At 37.1% G+C, this 20,713-nt stretch overlaps 2 protein-coding genes across 6 annotated transcripts in view; one reads left to right on the top strand and one right to left on the bottom strand.

Annotated features, from left to right (window-relative positions):
• Nucleotides 1–6,578: 6,578 nt before the first annotated feature.
• On the top strand, nucleotides 6,579–12,980 carry mad2l1 (MAD2 mitotic arrest deficient-like 1 (yeast)). The gene is made up of 5 exons (XM_033983506.2): nucleotides 6,579–6,749; nucleotides 8,034–8,180; nucleotides 11,682–11,802; nucleotides 11,902–12,005; nucleotides 12,663–12,980. Exons 1-5 carry the CDS (start codon nucleotides 6,686–6,688, stop codon nucleotides 12,833–12,835), a joined length of 609 nt encoding a protein of 202 aa, XP_033839397.1. The 5' UTR covers nucleotides 6,579–6,685; the 3' UTR covers nucleotides 12,836–12,980.
• Nucleotides 12,981–14,121: 1,141 nt separating this feature from the next.
• pde5ab (phosphodiesterase 5A, cGMP-specific, b) overlaps nucleotides 14,122–20,713 on the bottom strand; it is a 92,326-nt gene continuing 85,734 nt past the window's right edge. For all 5 annotated transcript variants that reach the window (XM_055229182.1, XM_055229180.1, XM_055229181.1 and 2 more), the window contains exons 17-22: nucleotides 19,683–19,783; nucleotides 18,667–18,744; nucleotides 18,492–18,555; nucleotides 16,555–16,629; nucleotides 16,358–16,441; nucleotides 14,122–15,691 (exon numbers count right to left, since the gene is read on the bottom strand). In XM_055229182.1, the coding sequence (XP_055085157.1) occupies nucleotides 15,572–15,691; nucleotides 16,358–16,441; nucleotides 16,555–16,629; nucleotides 18,492–18,555; nucleotides 18,667–18,744; nucleotides 19,683–19,783 (522 nt within the window). In that variant the 3' untranslated portion in view covers nucleotides 14,122–15,571. The remainder of the gene's footprint in view (nucleotides 15,692–16,357; nucleotides 16,442–16,554; nucleotides 16,630–18,491; nucleotides 18,556–18,666; nucleotides 18,745–19,682; nucleotides 19,784–20,713) is intronic.

Here is a 20,713-nt window from a genome sequence, read left to right as displayed (position 1 = left end):
GCTGCAGTACGTCCAGAATGCTGCTGCTTGGGTCCTGACTAGAACCAGGAAGTACTTAACACATGCATCCTGTGCTCAGGTCTATGCACTGGCTCCTATGTCTCAGAGAATAGCAGCTCTGCTTGTGAACAAGTCTCTCCATGGACTAACACCAAAGTAAATCTCCGACATGTTAGTGCCATATGAACCATCTTGCACTTTGAGGACTTCAGGGACCGACCTCCTGATGGTGCCCAGAGTCAGGACTAAACATGAGGAATCAGCATTTCAGTTTTATGCAGCTAAAACCTAAAACAGTCTTCCTAAAGATTTGAGAAAGGCCTCTACTTTGACAATGTTTAAATAATTTCTCAAAATGGTTTAGCTATGCATATGACTGAAAGGTTTTTATTCTGCACTTTTCTCCTTTAATGTTGATTTTATGATGATTATTTATGTTTTGTTTTGTTCTATGGTGATTTTAATGTCTTTCTTATTCTGAAAAACACTTTCAATTACTTTCTGTACAAATTGTGCTATACAAATAAACTTGCCTTGCCTTGCCTTGCCTGGAATGTTACACAGTATGGTACTAAAATTATCTATCTTCATGGAGACAAGCAGATGGTACCATCAGTCAAAGTTACTGTTCAGATCTGTGGAGATATTACCCAGCTCACAGTAGTAATGCCATACTGTGGAACATTCCAGGCTTGGGCTGTAGTCATTTAGTTGATTAATCAGTCGATGGCATCTTAAAATTCAAAATTTTATGAATCAACTAATTATTTATTTAACTTTATATAGGACAAGAGCGGAAATGAGAAGTTAGTGAGTTAGCTGTTTTTTTGTGTGTGATATTTATATGTAAAAAGGCAACTTAAACTTATGAGTCACAAGTTTTTCTGTTGTAAATTGTTGTTTTTGCATGAACTCCCATGCAGGTGTAGTCTTGTGGGTGCAGTTTGGGTCAGATACATAGAGATATGTAATATTTTAAGAGCTTTTGACACACCCCCTTTTTAGTTGAATTAATGATTGGCAGAACATGCCTTTAGTCAACCAAAAATGTGTTTAGTCGATAACAGCCCCATTCCAGGCCCATGGAAACTAGCATGGATGGACTCCACAACAAAACCGTTACATAATACAGCTTTAACATATCTTTTAAATACTCTCTCTCTCTCTCTCTCTCTCTCTCTCTCTATATATATATATATATATATATATATATATATATATATATATATGTTTGTGTATATATATACACACACACCCCCACCTCCCCACCCCCCCACCCACACACCCCTACACACACACACCCCCAAACCCCCCCCCACACACACATGTATGTATATATATATATATATATATATATATATATATATATATATATATATATATATATATATATATATATGATACCAAAGTACTACAAATGGCAGATGGGAAATATTTGGGCGTTAATAGGTTAACCATGGTAACGATGGGGATTGATAATTTACTAACAAAAATATCTTTCAAGTAACTGCAAATATGACGCTGCCAGTTACTTCCATGCTCTTTATAATAAAGTCCTGACGTCTCCACCAAACCAGGCACACTCTGGGCTCTGCTATTTTTATCCCAGAGGTAGACCCAGATGGTTATACATGTGTGTGTGTGTGTATGCGGGCGTGTGTGCGTGTGCATGGTCTGTATTGTGGGCTACACACTGGCTTTCTTTCACCATACATGAGCGAGGAGGTGAATGGACTTTCAGATTTAGCACAGAGCAGTCTGGATGTGATCGATGTATGCTAGTTCAGACATTACTGCTGCACTGACATGTAAACATAAATAAAACTGCAGTGTATCAGTAAACAAGGACAGACAGGGGAATGGGAAAGGAGTCTATGGTGATTATTTTTGTAATAAATAAGGCAGTAGATGACAATAGTGCAATAAAATATAAATAAATAATCAATAGATAAATAAAATACAATACAATTTGATAAAATGTTAAAGTTGATATATGGAAAGGACATAAGCAACTGCCATATTTTTCAGACTTTTTTGTTTTGTTTTTATGAAATATTATAAGCCTGTAAAGTAAGGCTGTGAATCACAGGGTCGCTCATGATAAGATGCAATACACCTATTTTAATCATCAAACCAGTAAATGCATAAATAGTAGCACTGTCACAAAATAATTTTGTAGAATATACCAAAAATCATGGTGATATATTTATACACCTGCCCACAACATTGATACTGTATCACCAAATGTAGCATCACAAATATTGCAATGGCATTCTATATAAAGCAAGACATTTAACATCACAACACTAGACCCCTTGCTAGTAATACGCCTTTTTAAAAAAAAAAATCCACTTCCAACGAACACTTTACTATAGCCGACTCTGTGCTTGTCATATAAAACTAAAAGTATCTATCTTCACATGCCTGTAAATATTTCACCTCTCACCTACGGTAAACCTAATAAAACCTAGCACTTTTACCACACACTTGTAAAATGCCTCTTTGATTCCATAAGTACTTACATTTAGCCTATTCCAATTCTATAGATAGGCTACATATAAGCAAAGGGCATGAATGAAGGGCCAAAATAGTTCATTTAAATCAGGACTAAACAAGAAGGTAAATATTCTTGAGCAGAAATGGAGTGAGACCAGACCCCGATGGAAGCAGTTGGTCTAAACGATAGTAGTAGAATGTGATACTGACAGAAGATCTGCTCAAGAAGAAGGCACGGCTGTAAAGAGGCACCTGTTGTCATAGCAAGGGGTCTATGTCATTCAAAACATGATACAGTGAGAACGTTGTCGTAAAGATTTGTCATGCTGATTAAAAGCTGAAGGCGCTATTTTATTTTATTTTAAGAATGTAAATATATTGGAAGAAGAAGCAAGGATTATTACTGTAATGCATGTTTTATGTTAGTAATGTTTTAATGATAGTAAAATACAAATTGTTTCCACACTAGGGCATTAAACTCATCCATTTCCATTGAGACAAGAGGTGACTAGGCCAGGTTACAGGTCAGATCTGTGGAGAGGTGACCCTAAACACAATATTTTCTTAGTCATGAAAATGCCTGTAATTGGAAAAAAGTAAAAAATAGATATGTTTATAGGGTCCATATTACACTGTTCTCTGATCTTTGTTATGATGTTGTTTCCTTGTCACAAACATATCTGGAGTTGTGTTTTATTTCATTCACACGTTTAACACACAAACCCTACGTATTTAGGCTAAGTTCTTCTCTCAAACTGAAAACACTCTGAAAACAGTCCCCAATACCAGAAACCAGTTACATATTATAATGATTACAAACTTTTTACTATACTTTATATTTGATTTATTGATGAATTATTAGGACTGTTGATAATCATTTGAAGCAAGATATTTATATTTTGAATGGGGGAAAAAAATCCTCAAAGTGTTGCATTTAACAGGAAGCTGAAACCCGTAACTATTCCTTGCAGCCTAATTAAGAGTAGTCAGAGGGGAAGTGGAGTTGCCTAGGCCTTAAAATAATGTGTAACCAGCAACTGCACCAAATAAAGGAAAGTCCACTGGAAACTTGATTATTCCACTGCACTGACCTATTTCAAAACATTTTATAAGACACATTTGGGAGAAACACCAAGTAAGTAAGCTACCAGATTGTTGTTGTGAGCTTGCGAGCACTCTCAAACACTTAGTTTATGCTTTTCCAAAGTGCTTTCCATCAAGGAATTGTTCACATATTCATACACCGGTGTGCGCAGACACTGGAGGGTGAGGTGGGTGAGTGGGTATCTTGCCCAAGGACACAACAGCAGTATTCATCTGTGGGAACTGGAATCTCACCGCTAGTCTAGTCAGCCAATGTTATGTTGACAGTGGGATTCAAACCATCAACCTTCAGCACAGTGAACACACTCCAACTACAAATGGCTCCAACTGAGCTACTGTCGCCCCTTTAAACTCTCTCAGTGGTGGGAAGAAACTAACTACATGTTTGGAAAATGTCTAATCGGAACACTTTTTTGTTTTTGTATTCTAGTACAGTTACTCAGTTAATTTGGTGGTATTCAGAATATTGTTACCTAAGATGTAATGTAAGAAATACATTGCTGTTGTCATACATGCAATTTAGGCTTCAAACAGCAGAACTAATAAATATACACAGAACAAGCGAACAAGTAAAACAAGCATACAGGAGAAAGTATTGGTAAGTATTCAGAATACAGTACTTTGATTGGACTTTGATTGAACAAAAATACATTACAAAATACAATTCAGTTCAGGTACTGTATAACTAAATACATTTTCAGAGTATTTTTCCCAACACTGTTTTCAGTCAGTATAGCGCTGGAATTAAAACCACATGAATATTGACAAGCGAATCCCCAAATGAAATCAAAAGAGAAATCATCTCAAGTATTGTTAGTTAATGCTTGATTTTGTATTTGATGTTTAGGATTAGATATGGGAGGTCGATCTGATGACAGCTGGTGAGGGAATCCTCTTTCAGACCAGGGGAAATTCCACTTCCTCTGAGCATGAATAATATGAATGGATCAGGGGCCAGAGCTGCTCCATCTGTCAGAGACTATGTGGAGTTTCACAGTTTGGCTTCTGCTACAGCAATGATGTCATGATGTTACTGCAACTGGTGTCAATGAGCCCGGCATAGAAACAGATTTCAGTATCTATGACTGCATGAAATGAAGCAAATGAAACAGGCCACTTATTCGAGTTGTATTATTTTGCATGGAGCTACTGATCTTGACAACAAATGAGTTCTAAATGGACTACAGAGACATTTTAAAGCCTCCCAGAGAATCGGTGCAGTGTTGACTTGTTGGTGCACATAAACATTGAACAGTTTACACAAATGAACTTATCTATGATATTTATTGGCAAAACTCCCGAATTCTCCATTAAAATAATGGGATTCCTGCTTAACTAGAAGTGCCACCACTCTTTGTAAATGATAGATGACAAATCTGATTGGACAATCATGTTTGGTTCTGGCTCAAGACACAACAGAGGGAGTGGTGACCAGACTGATATCCATCTGTATAAAAAATACAGAGAGATATCATTCTGGATTTACGAGGCAAAACTCCTACTAATCCCCCGGGTGACAAAAGTTTAAGGGTGAATAAATTTTACCACACATGTAAGTGACTTCTGGTAAGACATATATAAGTCACTGCCTTATATCTGTCTAAAGGGATGGATTAATGGCACTGACACACTCTAGGCTGTTTACAGTAAGGAGTATCTGTACACATAAGTCATATTTTGCATGATTGTTCAAGCCTCTAATATGGGTGATCGAACATCTATTGCATACTACTATCCCTGTTGTTTTCTTTATTTTCTACAGGTTACTGTAAACAACTAGGGTGTGTTTGTTTTAGTGTACTTAGCTCACACTTTCAGACAGATGTAAGACAGTGACTTACAGAACTGTCAGAACTGAACAAACTAAAATGGCAAAACATAGTCCAATCTTATCCTGACACACTTCTCCTTTTTCTATTCTTTCATTTGAATGTTTTATTTTCTCTACTCCTTATTTGTCCATCTTCTTTATGAAAGATGAAGAAACAGTGCTGAGAAAGCCTGACGCAAAAGCCAGACCTTCTATCCTACAGGTCACAGATGAAACAAGATTGGATCAAAATGAGTGCCATCTTGACAGCAGATTCCACTGGAAAATCCCCTTCCCTAAAGCCAGTTTAGTATAGAATAGGACTTCAGCCATCATCAACGTATTTACACTTGTACTATATGTCCACATGCCCAGTGCTAATGAGCAGTGTTACATGTAAAGCCCACACTAGAGACTATTAGAGGAAGGCTTAAAGTGTCTTTATGAGCTCCACTCAGCAGGTTTTACAGCCTCAGGGCCTCAGTCTGCTGTTTACAATAATGCCCACTGCTCACTGAGGTCACACTGGCTATTTTTGTAAACACATAAAACGTCATGTGGAACAGTCAAAAACAAGTTGCAAAACAATGACTTTAGGGTAGTGTGGGCTGTGGATAGCAAACACTTCATTATAATACAGTATATCATAATGGGGTTGTAATGTGGCCACTATAATGTGTATTATAGTGTTTAAGGCCAGTCCTAGGAGGTTGCGAGATGATACAGAAAACATGTCATGACAGCAATAAGGTAATTTGCATTGTACAATTGTAATACTCTGTGTAATAATATTAATGGTCCACCACCTGCTTGTCTCCATGGAGATGTAATTGCGAAGCCTGGAAGGTTCCACAGTATGTCTTGAAATGTATCTACCATTTACTAATTCTCAAAAATAGGCTACACCTCGACAAACAGATCTCCTCTCTACAGATCTGACCTTGAAATAGTTTAATGCCATACTGTGGAACATTTAAGGTAAAAGCAATCATTTCTCGTAAAAAAAAAAGCTACATATTGCACTTTTAAGTAATGAATTCAAACCTAAAATAAATATGTCGTGGATAAATAAAACAAATTTAAAAAATTGGGAAATACTGCCCTCTTGTGTTCAAACCCCACAGCCACCCCTTAACGTCATCACACATGCGACGCAGTCAGTCCTTAGCGCATGCGCAGGACTGATGAATTTCAAACTGGTCGGCGGGTAGTGGAAAGTAGACACAAGTACAACAAAGCTTCATTGACTGAAAAACAGCAGAGATTGTGGTGAAAATGACGAGCACTTTGAAAGGCATCACTCTGAAGGGGAGCGCGGAGCTGGTGGCCGAGTTCTTTTGTGAGTAAATCCGGATTGTTGGACTTTTTTGGACAAGAGGAAAGCGCAGACGGTAGAAAAGGCCCGTGTGGCCAATGAGTCATCACAGGACAAGAGAGCAACCAACGAGTGTGGCTCCTAGTTCTAAATAAACCACTGTAGTCTACATGTGCAGTGTACAATACGTGAGATCAATGAAATGATTAGTAGTACATAATTTAACAAAGTAATCAGGTTATACAAAGAGGGTTATTTAACTGTGGTTACTGGAGTAAATGATCAGCTGCTTTGTATACCAAGGCCTTGTTTCACAAAGAAGGTTCAATAAACTCTGTGTTGATCTACACTGAGACAGACATCTCAGAGTTTTCTGTTTCACTAAACAGGTTTGGAGTAGAGTTAGAAAACTCAGAGTTTAGCAGAAAATGGATCCCTGAAAAAGAGCACATTGTTTAATTTATATTATTTAAGTAGTAAGATACAAATAAGATAACTCAAAGTCTACAGAATATTGTTGCAGCCTACTTGCATAAAAAGCATACAAATTGCATTACAATTTTAATATTTGTTTTCAGATTTTAAAATACATTTTCACAATTAGAAATTTTTAATAATCTGAGATTAAGTGCTGTCTACCTTGTTGAGCATTTTTACATGCCAAAGGTGTGCACAGATCAAATTGGTTAAAATATGATCCATGAATATCAAGATTTGCACTTCCCCCATAAACACGTTTGCAGAAGGGGATGAAAATATTTGAGTAAAGTCACTAAAGTCTTATCCAGCATTATTAAGAGCACCTGGTTCATCTGTGACTGACCAATCAGAGGTTACTTTCAGCAGCAGACTGTGGTTAAAGTCAGGGTTAGAGGAATAAAACCTGCTCGACCAAGTTAGGTTCACGAAGTGAGTTAAGGTTTAGGTTTGGACTAAATCAGCGTCTTTAAACAGGGCCCTGGGAAGTAATTTTAAAGACATAACAATTTCTTATAAAAAACAAATGAAATAATAAATAAAAAAAAAATATCTGTCTGCTCAATATGAAGCTAATAGACAAAAGGAAGAGAAATATCACTTTGTACCCTTGTTTGAAAGATTACACTTGACTAGACCTTTCTATTTTTCAATTTTTTTCCTTTCTTTTTTGCTGTAATTTTTAATATTAATGGTATATGCCAGCTACCCTGCAGTTTCTAATATTGCAAAATTATTCATATCTTTATATATATATCCCACCTCTAATGTAGATAGTTGAATAGTTATTGCTTGGCTAGTTATTTTACCATATCATATCTTTCTGCTTAGCTTTTGGCATTAACAGCATCCTGTACCAGCGTGGCATCTACCCCCCGGAGACGTTTGGCAGAGTCACGCACTATGACATGAGTCTACAGCTCACCACCGACCCCAAACTCAAGAACTACCTCACTGACGTGGTCTCTCAGCTTAAAGGTACCACAAGCATAGGCTGTCCAAAATATAGTTGATTTATAATTGTTTTGACGAAGGAAGAAAAACTGAATTACTGAAAATGACTGTAAAATCCAAATTGTTTCTTGTTCTCTCCAGCTTTCTTCCAGAATTACTGAAATGTGTTTACAACTACAAGTATATTACATATTGAAATTAAAGGTGCACTATAGCCTTGTTTCTATAGGGCAGGTACGGGATCAATGCATGAAGCAATTCGTATCGCGCCCTTTTAGGGGTCAAAGTGTGCCTTCCAAAGGGGTCTGGAACACTTGGGACCTGGGACTGGCTTTCTGGGGACAGTGCTATTCACGGCTTGAGCAGTCACTAGAGGACCAGCGGCACGCAAGTGCTGTGACTCCCTCCAGCAGAGTTGTGTTTTTGTGCTCCGAGTATGGCTCTGGGTCCAACTTTGGATGAATCATCTGTTATCCCTCATCGGCCGAAGAGGAACAGAAGGAAATGGTCAATTCTCCCTAAAAAAATTATCTCCTCTACATGATTTCAACCCCTCCAACCTCAAACTGGTTCCAATCCCTCGACTATATAATGTAAAAATCCTACTGGCAAAATAAACCTCCCAGAATAAAACTATTATAAAAACTACTACTACCCAGTAGACAACATCTGGTCCGTTATTGAACAGGCAATTTGTGGCGACATCCCAATATCTGACCTCCCATTCCCAGGCCATACAATCAAACATCACCCGTGCTTTAAATTTTTAACAATATCTTCAGCTCTGACAGCCTGGTGGAAATTTCATCAAATTACTAACTCCATCCAACTTCACACTTACCTGGAACAATACAGACCATCACATATCTACGGCATATATTTCAAGACAAAAGACTGGTCTCTTTCCCACATTGGGTCCAGAAGTTCGGCAACAGGGAGACACAATACCTAGAATACCACCAACTCAAATCTCTGATCCAAAGAATTTACAATACAAAAAATATTAATTTCGCCCTCCTCCCCACACATTTCAAGTATAAATATTAAATCAACAGAATAGCCAATATCTACAGAACAATCTTACAATCAGACAAAACTACGGTAATAACACATGAAAAATGGGAAAAAAAAACCCCTTAGATATTACGCCTTCTGGACCCAAAACCTAGACCTCATACAATACAAAATACTACATAGAACACATCTTACAACCCCAATTGCAATGAAGTTGGGACACTGTGTAAAACTTAAAAAAATACAGAATACGATGATTTGTTAATCCTTTTCTACCTATATTGACTGAATAACTGAATAAACTACAAAGACATATTTAATGTTCAAACTGATAAATGTTCATTTTCAATTTGTCTGCAACACGTTTCAATAAAGCCGGGCCAGGGGCATGTTTACCACTGTGTTACATCACCTTTCCTTTTAACAACAATCAATAAGCGTTTGGGAACTGAGGACGCTAATTGTTGAAGCTTTGCAGGAGGAGTCCTTTCCCATTCTTGCTGAATATACCACTTCAGTTCCTCAGCAGTCCAGGGTCTCTGTTGGCATATTTTGCGTTTCACAATGTGCCACACATTTTCAGTGGGAGACAGGTCTGGACTGCAGGGAGGCCAGTCTAGCACCCACACTCTTTTACTACAAAGCCACGCTGTTGTAACACATGCAGAATGTGGCTTGGCATTGTGTTGCTGAAATAAACAGGGACGTCCCTGAAAAAGACATTGCTTGGATGGCAGCATATATTGCTCCAAAACCTGTATGTACCTTTTAGCATTATTGGTGCCTTCACAGATGTGCAAGTTACCCATGCCATGGGCATAAACACACCCCATACCATCACAGATGCTGGCTTTTGAACTTACGTGCAGAGATTTCTCCAGATTCTCTGAATCTTTTGATGATATTATGGACCGTAGGTGATGAAATCCCTAAATTCCTTGCAATTGTACGATGAGAAACGTTGTTCTTAGACTGGTGGACTATTTGCTCACGCAGTTGTTCACAAAGTGGTGAACCTCACCCCATCCTTGCTTGTGAATGACTTGAGCCCTTCTGGGATGCTCCTTTTATACTCAATCATGACACTCACCTATTTCCAATTAACCTGTTCAGTTGTGGAATGTTCCAAACAGCTGTATTTTAAGCATTCCTCAACTTTCCCATTCTTTTGCTGCCCCTGTCCCAGCTTTATTGGAATGTGTTACAGGCATCAAATTGAAAATGAGTGAATATTTGCATAAAAACAATGAAGTTTATCAAATATCATGTTTTTGTAGTTTATTCAGTTCAGTATAGTTTGAAAGGAATTTCCAAATCATTGTATTCTGTATGTGTGTGTGTGTGTGTATATATATATATATATATATATATATATATATATATATATATATATATATATATATATATATATATATATATATATATATATATAATTTATTTATTTTTTAAGTTTTACACAGTGTTCCAACTTCATTGGAGTTGGGGTTATACTAGACGGAAAATGGCTAAATTTAGCTGAAGTACAGACAAATGCACCAACTGCACACAAAACTCCGACACTCCATGCCTCATGGTTCTGCTCACCTGTCTTCCAATTTTGGAGACAGGTGACAGAATCACTCCCTACCCTCCTGGACTGCTGCATCCCTCACTCCCCCTCAATCTGCACATCCCACTTTTAGCCTAGACCCAACTGGAACAAAACTGCTCCTAGTAGCCTTAACTATAGCCAAGAAAACAATACTTAACTGGAAATCAAAAGGCAAAATTAACATCAACCAATGGAAAAATCTATTTCTAGAAAACATTTCCATAGAACAATCATTCACAATTATTCACACAGAATCCCCCCCTAACTGGAATACCCTCTTACACTTTTTATAAAACAACTGAATTCACTTAACTGTACAGATTCTTATTTATTTTATAATACTACTACTAATAATAATTATTATTACTACTACAATTGTGTATTTTTATTCCCTTTTATATATTTACTTTTTCTTGTGTTTTCTTTGTTAAAATTGGTGCCTAAATTATTATTAATTTATTTTTGTGTGAGTATGTTTGACTTTGTTCACTCTTCATTTCTGCATAATTAACTATTAATTATATATCATGGTATACACTCTTGCCATCATCATTGCTATTTTAAGCAGTTTATAACCACTACCTTAATGCTATTCTGAGTAGTTTATCAAACACGCCGCCGCCTTCTTCGTTGACAAGCAGTTGACAACGTAAGGCCATATTACAGGTCAGATCTGTGGAGAGACCCTGATCTCAGTAATGATACAGGTGAATTTTGACAGTAAAAAACACCTGTAATTGAAGCCTATAAATGTTTTTCATTTGAAAATATAAGATGTTTGTGTCATCCAGATGAATGAATCATCATACTGCATTATTTTTGAGTTACTTTTTGCATAAACCCACTTCCTCTGAAATCCTCTGAAAACTGTGGCCTTGATAACATTTGATTGCTTTGCTCACCTGTTGTATATGTTGCAGAGTGGCTGTTTGAGTGCACCGTGCAGAGGCTGGTCCTGGTCATCACGTGTCTTGAGACCAACGATGTCCTGGAGAGGTGGCAGTTTGATATTGAGTGTGACAAGTCAGCCAAGGAAAGCAGGTCAGACCCCCCCACTCCCCCTTAGCAATAATCATATATCTGATTGTCTTACCAAATGTTCAACTTTCCTCATGTCATTTTTTTTGTCACATTGTGCAGTGCCCCCAGAGAGAAGTCCATCAAAACCATTCAGGACGAGATCCGCTCCGTCATCAGGCAGATCACAGCCACAGTCACCTTCCTGCCGCTTCTGGAAACCCCATGTGAGTTATATTCTAGATATATAGATGGCTTAAAGCTAGTATTTTTCATGAATAGGAGAGGTGTGGATTATGTTGGTGGATGAAAAATGCATTAATTAGTTTGTGTCAAATTCTAAGAAACACATAAGAACTACAATAACCATGATCCTTTGCTCCATTTGGTACGTCAAACATTCAATTGAAATTTCTATGGTGTTAATATATTGGAATATGCCATTGCAACTAAACTATGGAGACAAGCAGATATCCAGTTTGCTTGTCTCCTTGGCGATGTTATTGCTTAGTTGAAATGTTCCACAGTAGGGCATTAAAATTGCCATTGATTAAATCCAACGTTTAAAAAAAAAGATTGAAAAACATACATTTATTCTGTGATCTGTCCTGTAAATTGGCCTTGGGGTTGCCACTTGCTAGCTAAGTATAATGGCATATTGTGGAACATTCAAAGTAAAACATGAACGTGACCATGGAGACAAGATGATGGCTGGCCCTTTACCAGAAATATTACACAGTGCACCTTTAATACTTCTATTACCAGATCATCAGATTTCTGGATTCCTATTTCACAAGGTGAAAAGATCTGTCAATTTGTTTAGAACTGCTTTTTGGATGATTGACAATCTCCCTTACCTTTTCTATTATTCATGTGTCCTCCAGGTGCCTTTGACCTGCTGGTGTACACTGACAAAGATCTAGTGGTCCCTGAAAAGTGGGAGGAGTCTGGCCCTCAGATCATCACGCAATCAGAGGAGGTGCGTCTGCGCTCCTTCACCACATCCATCCACAAGGTCAACAGCATGGTAGCCTATAAGCGCTCCGACTCGATGTGATTTGCTCTCTGTCCCTCTTTGTACCAGTTACCTTGTCTGCTCTCATGTAAATATTTCTGTCTCTTGTTTAGTTTTGTCTCTGTTAGCCTGTTTTAGAAACATTTTTTGTATGTTTAACTTTTTAAAAAGACCAAATAAATAAAGGAATACTATTGAAAAACATGTAGAAGTTATTCATATATTTTACCACTAGATGGCAGTGCAGCACACCTCTTGTATACTGTGTATTTATGGATACGATTTAGGTTCAGTGAAAATTGGATATCTAGAATAATCAGCTAACCAGATATTTTGGGGTGTTTAAATGTGATCACCAAAAACAGCTGGTGACATGTGCCAGTTAATTAGTATTAGTGGTCTTTGACATTTTCATCTCGGATTAGTTTGTCCTTTGCATAATTTGTCCTGGTCAAAACCTCAATGTGTTACCAAAACTGTCAACCTCACAATCATGAAGAAATCCACATTTTAACTCCAGAAATAATGATCAAAATGTATGCAAACATAGTCACTGATGAGCCAATAGAAAGACACTCGACAGCAGTAAAATAAGAACATCTTTAATGAGCTCACAGTGTTCTACAGTGAATCCCCCAGAGAGTGGTCACATGACCTGATACATAGTGGTCACATGACCTGACAGGGCTTCCTCTATCTTACTACCCATACATGTATCTATGTATAGTACTGAATGTGCTTAAAGTCACTATAATAATGCCCTCCTGTATATGTCATACAAAATGAAAGCACACACGTCTAAAGCGTTAATGACATTCAAAATACACTGTCATAGAAGGGTTCAGGTAAAAATGTGGAATTATAGTCATTACAGAAGTACAAAAAGATAAAAACTATAACTATTAAGTACTTCAGTAGTCTAACCACACTACCAGTTGTCTAAATATAGTGTGTAAATCTATCATTTTTGACATCCTCAATACCAGTATATTCAAACATTCTTGGCCACCACAGTCGTGTCCATACAACAAACACAGTTACTTTACAATACTCTTCAGATTAGAAGTGGTTCACTGAGTTCTCCATAAACGTACGGCTGGTAAGATCTGGTCAAATTGCACTTATTTGATGCACTATTGGATATTTAAATCTGTAGTGTGAACTGCACTGTATGCGAGCTGGAGTTTGGAGATGAGGAGGTGACACTGATGCGACACTGTCCTGAAAGGTAAACAGGGCCAATACAAAAGATAGATTTCAATATTTGAATATGTCTTTTTTCTTGTAAGCAAACTTAAATATAGATTAAAAACTATCAGGGACAAATGTTCAAATTCCTTCTTTAATTGAATATATTGGTCCTTTTTATCACAACAAGGCAGTGGAAAAAGCTAGACCCATTAGTGAAAGCATAGGCCTAGTCTTTGGCTCGTTTACATGGCAAAAACGTACAGTACATTTCAAGAGTTGTTCAATGTTTCTTCAACTTTAAATACAGAGGGAACTATGTGCTCTCCACAAGAGAAGATACAAACTAATAATAAATATATCAAACCAAATAAATATGCAATAGTCAAGACAATGAGTGAACATGGTACAAAAGACTCCACCCCAGTAGTGTGCGCTGTGACATGAAGCTGTTAGTGTGAAAGGTATAGAGTAAATATGGCGTTGCTGACATCACTTCCTGTGTGAGAAAGCTTACAATAAAGCCACTCGGTGCAAAAATAAAACATCGCTCTGATAATAAATATAGCTTAGTGCTGACTTGGTTATTGTCTCTGAAAAAGTGACAGTTGTACAAACAAGAGTGACCAAGGAGACGGGGCTGAAGATGTGAGCATGGTGTGGGGAACAAGCAACGGAGCTTCGGTTCAAATCAAAACTAAAATCAATTCGAATGTACCAGATTTAAACAATTTTACAACATTATTATTTACCCCTCATTAACGCTAGCTGTGGTAAGTGACTTCCATAGCCACAACTACCTTGGGGCAGACTGACAGGTGTGGCTGCTTTTCTGTGCCGATTTCCTCTCCTAGTGCCACCACTCACACTGGCTAGTGTGTAGTTGTAGTGTAATTGTAGGAGTAACATTACTTCAAAAATAATATTAATCAACTAGAAGTACAAAGTAGCGGTCCAAGAAAGTAAAAAAATTAAGTAAGTGTAACGTAAAGAGTAACATCTGGTTTATAATTAAAGTGAATGTAATTTGAAGGACCGAACAAATGATGCACAAGATCAGCTATTTTCAAAGGATTGACACAAACATTTGAAAAAAAATTGCTTTATGATGATATCATTTCATATCATCATAAAGCTTTTGTCATTTGTAGACTCAGTGGGAAGAGGAATGAAAACTTTTACTCAAGTACTGTAAGTGCTCAGGTAGGAGTAAAAGTATACTGCTAGAAAAGTACAATTTACTTAAGTGATTAGTGAGTAACTTTTTAAAGTAATTGCACTTTTCAGAGTACTTTAAATATCAGCTTTTGTGCATTATTTAATGTATTGCCCTTCAAATTTCATTAACTTCAAATAAAATCAGAACTACCCACCTCTGAAGCTGACACATTCACAGAGGCTATGTGAAACTGATACACCAAACAGATTAGTAGAGAAATGTCCCTACCACCAAACCGTTGCAAGATTAAGTACAGCAAAGACATCATAACTAATAGCAGTGACTTGTGATGCTAGAGAGGTTGTTCCGCACACCATGCTGCCCTCCTGACATTCATTCAGATGAAACCATGAACTTGTGGGTGTGGCGGCTCACACCAGCCCGTTCACCAGGCCCTTCTCGCATTCCTCTGCTAAATGCTTCCAGTGCTGCCTGTTCCTCTGACAGCCCTCCAGCAGGGGGCTGCAGTGCTCTGACATGCCCACCAATGTCTGGGACAGACACAAACATGTACAATTAGATCCATAGCAATATTCTACAGCTAATATTACTACATGTGTATATTCCACTGCAGTAAGTTTGAATTAATACATGGATTTTAACAATCAAGTTTGTGGCTTCTATTTAACTTTTTTGTGGAGGGTTTGCTACCTGCTTGTTTCCATGGAGATGCTTTCCCTAGGATATTCCACAGCATGACATTAAGCATATGCATCTAGTCTTTATTTCAATAAAGGTATTTTTATTGCTCACACACTCCTTGGAAAACATGTATTCTTGAGTGGGCTCGCCTCTTCACAGAAGTGACCTGTAAGTTAGCCTGTTGGTGTCACCTCTAAGTCTCCATGGAAATATTTAAGTTTAATGCCATACTGTGGAACATTTAAGGCAAAACATTAATGTAACCATGGAGTCAGGCAGGTGATGAATCCTTTACCAGCTACTTTATGTAAGTGGATACAGATTTTAACTTTGTATTTTCAAATTCCCATATGTCTATCTTTGTGTGCTATATGTTTATACTAGTGTGATATAAGACTAAAGAGTTGGTGGTTACAATGGTCACATGGAAAAACATTTCCAATATTTCACAAATCCCATATTTTGAACATTGATACCTGAATGCTAAAAGTGAAGCCAATGCTGTGTAGAATTACCTCATATAACTGAGTGCAGATGGCATCAATAAAAGACACCTGCATGCTGGGAATTTTGTCTCTCTTCTCACGATTCATAAGGTCCTAGAACACAGAGAAGTAATTTCAAGTTAACTTTACAGTTTATAGGTCTGATATCTTTGTGGTTCAAAGCATGTTACTCAATCAGATAAAGTACTGAGAGATGAGACACTCACACTCGGCTCGATCTTCAGCTCCTCTCTCTCCTTATCGCCCTGCTCGAAGAACTCTGTGGCCACCAGCTCAGCAATCTGCACCAGGATCACACACAACTAAGTCACTATAGTGACAGAGTAGAATTTATATCATTTATCAACATGTGGGAATGTCCCCTGTTAATTTGCATCAGAAATGCACATATATACAGTTTTAGTTAAAGGAACTGTGTTGCTGAACCTGGGTTGCCATTTAAGGTTTAAACCAACCGGCAACCCAAATGAGGAACTTATGTGAGGCTCATTCTGCTTTCTGATTGGACAATCAAATTATAACATAAACAACTCAGCCATTATGTAATTTTTTTTTTATAATTAAGAGGAAATCAGCATTACAATTACAATTACAATTTTGATTTGTGTTTACCTCGTCGTTGGGGACACTGATAATTTGTGTTTATGAAACTTAAAATCTTACATACAGTTCCTTTAATTAAATAAATAAATAATAAGACATTGATTTAAACACAGTTGTTGAGTTGGAAGAATAGGTTGACAATATTTTTTATACTAATAGACTTTAATAAATACATAATATAATAATTAGAAGTATTCACATTTAAAGGTGCAACGTGTAACTTCTACTGGGGGATATGCCACCTACATTTCTCCATGGAGTTATTAATGCCATCTGGTAGAACATTCTAGGCAAGGCAGAATAAGTATGGCATTAAACTTATCCATGGAGGCAAGCAGGTGGCGCTACCTGGTCAAGTTACAGGTCAGATCTGTGGAGAGGTGAGACCGCTCACAGTAAGAATGAATGTTTTGGAGGTATTTTTGAGCAGTAAAATGAAATAAATGAGTTTACATTCAGGCCAAATCAATAACATCTCCATGGAGATAAGCATCTACCATCAGGAATATTGTTAACCTGAATTGCAGGGTTGTTTACTGTTGTTTTGTAGGTTTATCTGAGGACAAGGTTACAGCTGGCTTCATTAATGAGCCAGGACAGCATTACTAATGAGGCTAACGAACATCACATGGGACGGTCAAGAGTAAAGGAAGAATTTTGGCACTACAGCATGAGTAATGAGGAAATATAAACAAGCCATTTGTGCTACAAAAGCTAACAAGCAATCAAGTACTCAATCAATATTTTGGTAACTGGCTGCTAATTTGCATACATGTAACTCGTTAATTTGATTTTAATTATATTTATTTAGCCGCTTATTATTATTCTGCATAACATTCTGCTGCTAATTCGACACTTACTTTCCTATTAACAAACTCCTTTTTACTTCTTATTAATATGATGTTAGGGCACTTTTGTACAAAACTGATACTTTCAAATAACTATACATTAAGGGGTAGGCTTAGGTGTTTATGTTAGTGTATTCATTAATTAGTTATTAGACCTGAATCTCATTCTTATGATTCTTATGAAAATGTAGCTATTATAAAGTGTTACCAAAAAATCCATTTCCTGTAGAACTAGCTCTTAACAACATCTACATGTTTTTTCTTTTAAATGAACTGGTTGTAGCCTGTGCTTTTAGAGGGAAAAAAATGAAGAAAATAAAGTTACAACCACAACTGAACTTGGGTTGCCAAAGCCTTAACCTGCAGATAGAGGACACATACAAGCTCAGAACCTTTTGAATTCACTGAGCTGCAGCAGCTGCACTAGCACTGATTAATAACAGTTTTTATTGTTTTAGGACTAGTATGATCAAATTTGAGCAATGATACATATTTGTTGTTGTCTTTTTATGATCACTTTAAAAACTTTTTTTTATAATTAAGAATAAATCAACATTACAAGTCATCAGTTATATTAGATTTGAACATGTTTACATTGATCTTGCTTTTGGAATTTAAAATCATCTAAATCTTACATACAGTTCCTTCAACAGGTTATATGAGTACAGAGCAAATCCCCCCGTGGTGTTTACCCGTTTCTGCACAGGCCAGGGCTTGGTGATGGCTGAGATGTCACACGCTGTCATCAACATCGATCTGCAGACACACCACATTACACAGGCTTTAAAAGGCTCCACAGCTCCACTGACACTCAACACAAAGTCCCCTGCTCTGTGCTGTGACAGAGACAGACTGAAGGGGGTGTACCTGAGCAGTTCACGGTGCTGCTCATCCTCCCACACAAACTGACTGTTCTTGGTCAGCTCGAAAAACTCCCCTCGTCTCCTGTAAAGAAAAGATAGGGCCATGAAATGTCTGGTGTTTTACAGATGTGCTGTGTAACCTTTCTGATGGAGGGTCCACAATCTGTTTGCCTCCATGGAGATGTTATTTATTTTACAAGAATGTTCCACAGACCTTATTTATCTACAGAAAGAAACCTGCACCTCTAGGCCATGTTACAGGTCAAATTTGTGGAGAAGTGGCACTGCTCACAGTAATAATGTATGTTTTTTTGTTTTGTTGGTTTGATAATTTATATATTCAATTCAATTCCAGAAAAGTTACACAGTGCAGCTTTAACAAAAATGTGATCGAGAAAAAAGACACTGTTTCAAACAAAAATCTGTATTTGTTTTTTATTTATTAAATCTACCATCAATCATAAATACATCAGTTGACCCTCTCCTGCTGTATTCAGACACTTTAAAACTAGATGCTATCTATGTTACTTCTCTCTGGTAGAGTGCCAGCTTTGGTCTGATAGAAGAAGAGCATAGAGCGGGTGAGACTGAACAAAGGCCAGGTAAGAAGAGGGGGAGGGGGGAACAAGTTTCAAATCTGCCATCTACTGGTGAAAAAATCAAATAAACTTACAGATGATAGCTTTAAGATCTATTAATAATTGAAAATAGTGCTAGTAATGTAACTGAGGTGGAGGACTATAATAGATTGTGGCATGTTAATGTCCCTGTTGCCAATGTATTATAGTACTCCAAGGGAATCCATTTAGGTCTCAGGATCAGAAAACAAAGTTACCTATATCAATACAATTTGTACAATATATATTTTAATTTCATGTGTAATTTTAAATCCGCACTACTTTCTTCGTAACTAATCTTCATTTATATTTTTTCAAAGTACCATATAAAAGTCATCATCATTATTATGTGTTGTGACTAAATGATGGCGCGTGACTCCATCTGGCCCTGACATGTACTCACTTCATGTAGAGCGCCAGGTCGGTGGCCAGAATAGCCCTCTCGATCATCTTCAGAGTGGCCTTGTACTCGTCCAGGGAGAGCCCACACAGGATCTGGTTCCCCTGGTGGAGGGACATGGCAAACACATGTAAGTGTGGTACGGCCATTTCCCGCTTCCTGCTCTCAAAGGTTTCCCGGGTGACCAGACGATGCAGTGCTACACATATGCTAATGCTAATGCTGAGTGCGTGGAGGGCTTTCTAAACCAAGTGGTCGCATTAAGCCCACGCATGACTAGGAGTGTGGTGAGGGGATTAAGCGCAGGGTATTCTGGCACTATAAAGAACATTTTTGATTTTAGGGTTATAGATGTATGTTTTCCTGTATACTTGCAGGTATAAACTTCAGAAATGGCGCCATGTGGTTGGTAATGTCTGTATTTAAAACTAGATTTGATTTTAGACCAAAGGGATAAAAATGGGAACAAAATTGGCAAAAATTATTCATTTTTAGGCATAGTTTTAACAATAATAGTGAAACTCTCCTAAATGTGGCACTGTTGGACACATGGATAATATATCTTTCATTATAAGTTCATTAATTTAATTCATTCATTCATTATTCATTTTTAAATTGGGGATTTATATTTATATTTCTGTTATGTGCTTTTGTGAATCAGTTACTATATGATATTCTTGTGTTGCTGTACAAATATTTCTGTATTCTAAATTATATTTAAATTCTGCAGCTATAGAACGCATACCAGCTAACCACTTAATCCTAGAATAGAGGGTAGGAAAATGTAATCATTTTGAAATTCTACCTACTCCTTTTGAGCACCTCAGTAATGTAAGTAAAATGATGCTCAAATAAATGAATAAATAATGTATAATGCATAAGACAGCAGTGACAAATAGTACCACTTAATCTTGTGGTCTTGTGTGTGTGACCTCCATTAAATTCAGAATCATTACACATTCTGAATACATATTATTTCAAAAAATGTAGGGATTGTTTAATATATAAAGGAACATTTAAAAACACTTGTTTTA

The sequence above is a fragment of the Periophthalmus magnuspinnatus genome, chromosome 18 (genome assembly GCF_009829125.3).
Source record: "Periophthalmus magnuspinnatus isolate fPerMag1 chromosome 18, fPerMag1.2.pri, whole genome shotgun sequence".
Classification (NCBI taxonomy): domain Eukaryota; kingdom Metazoa; phylum Chordata; class Actinopteri; order Gobiiformes; family Gobiidae; genus Periophthalmus; species Periophthalmus magnuspinnatus.
Note: the sequence above shows the minus strand (reverse complement) of the source record. Positions and strands in the feature narration are given on the sequence as shown.

Coding starts and splice junctions, on each gene's coding strand:
- mad2l1 (XM_033983506.2), top strand. CDS start 6,686: ATGACGAGCACTTTGAAAGGCATCACTCTGAAGGGGAGCGCGGAGCTG. Junction 8,181..11,681: donor CGTGGTCTCTCAGCTTAAAG/GTACCACAAGCA, acceptor TATATGTTGCAG/AGTGGCTGTTTGAGTGCACC. Junction 12,006..12,662: donor GCCGCTTCTGGAAACCCCAT/GTGAGTTATATT, acceptor TGTGTCCTCCAG/GTGCCTTTGACCTGCTGGTG.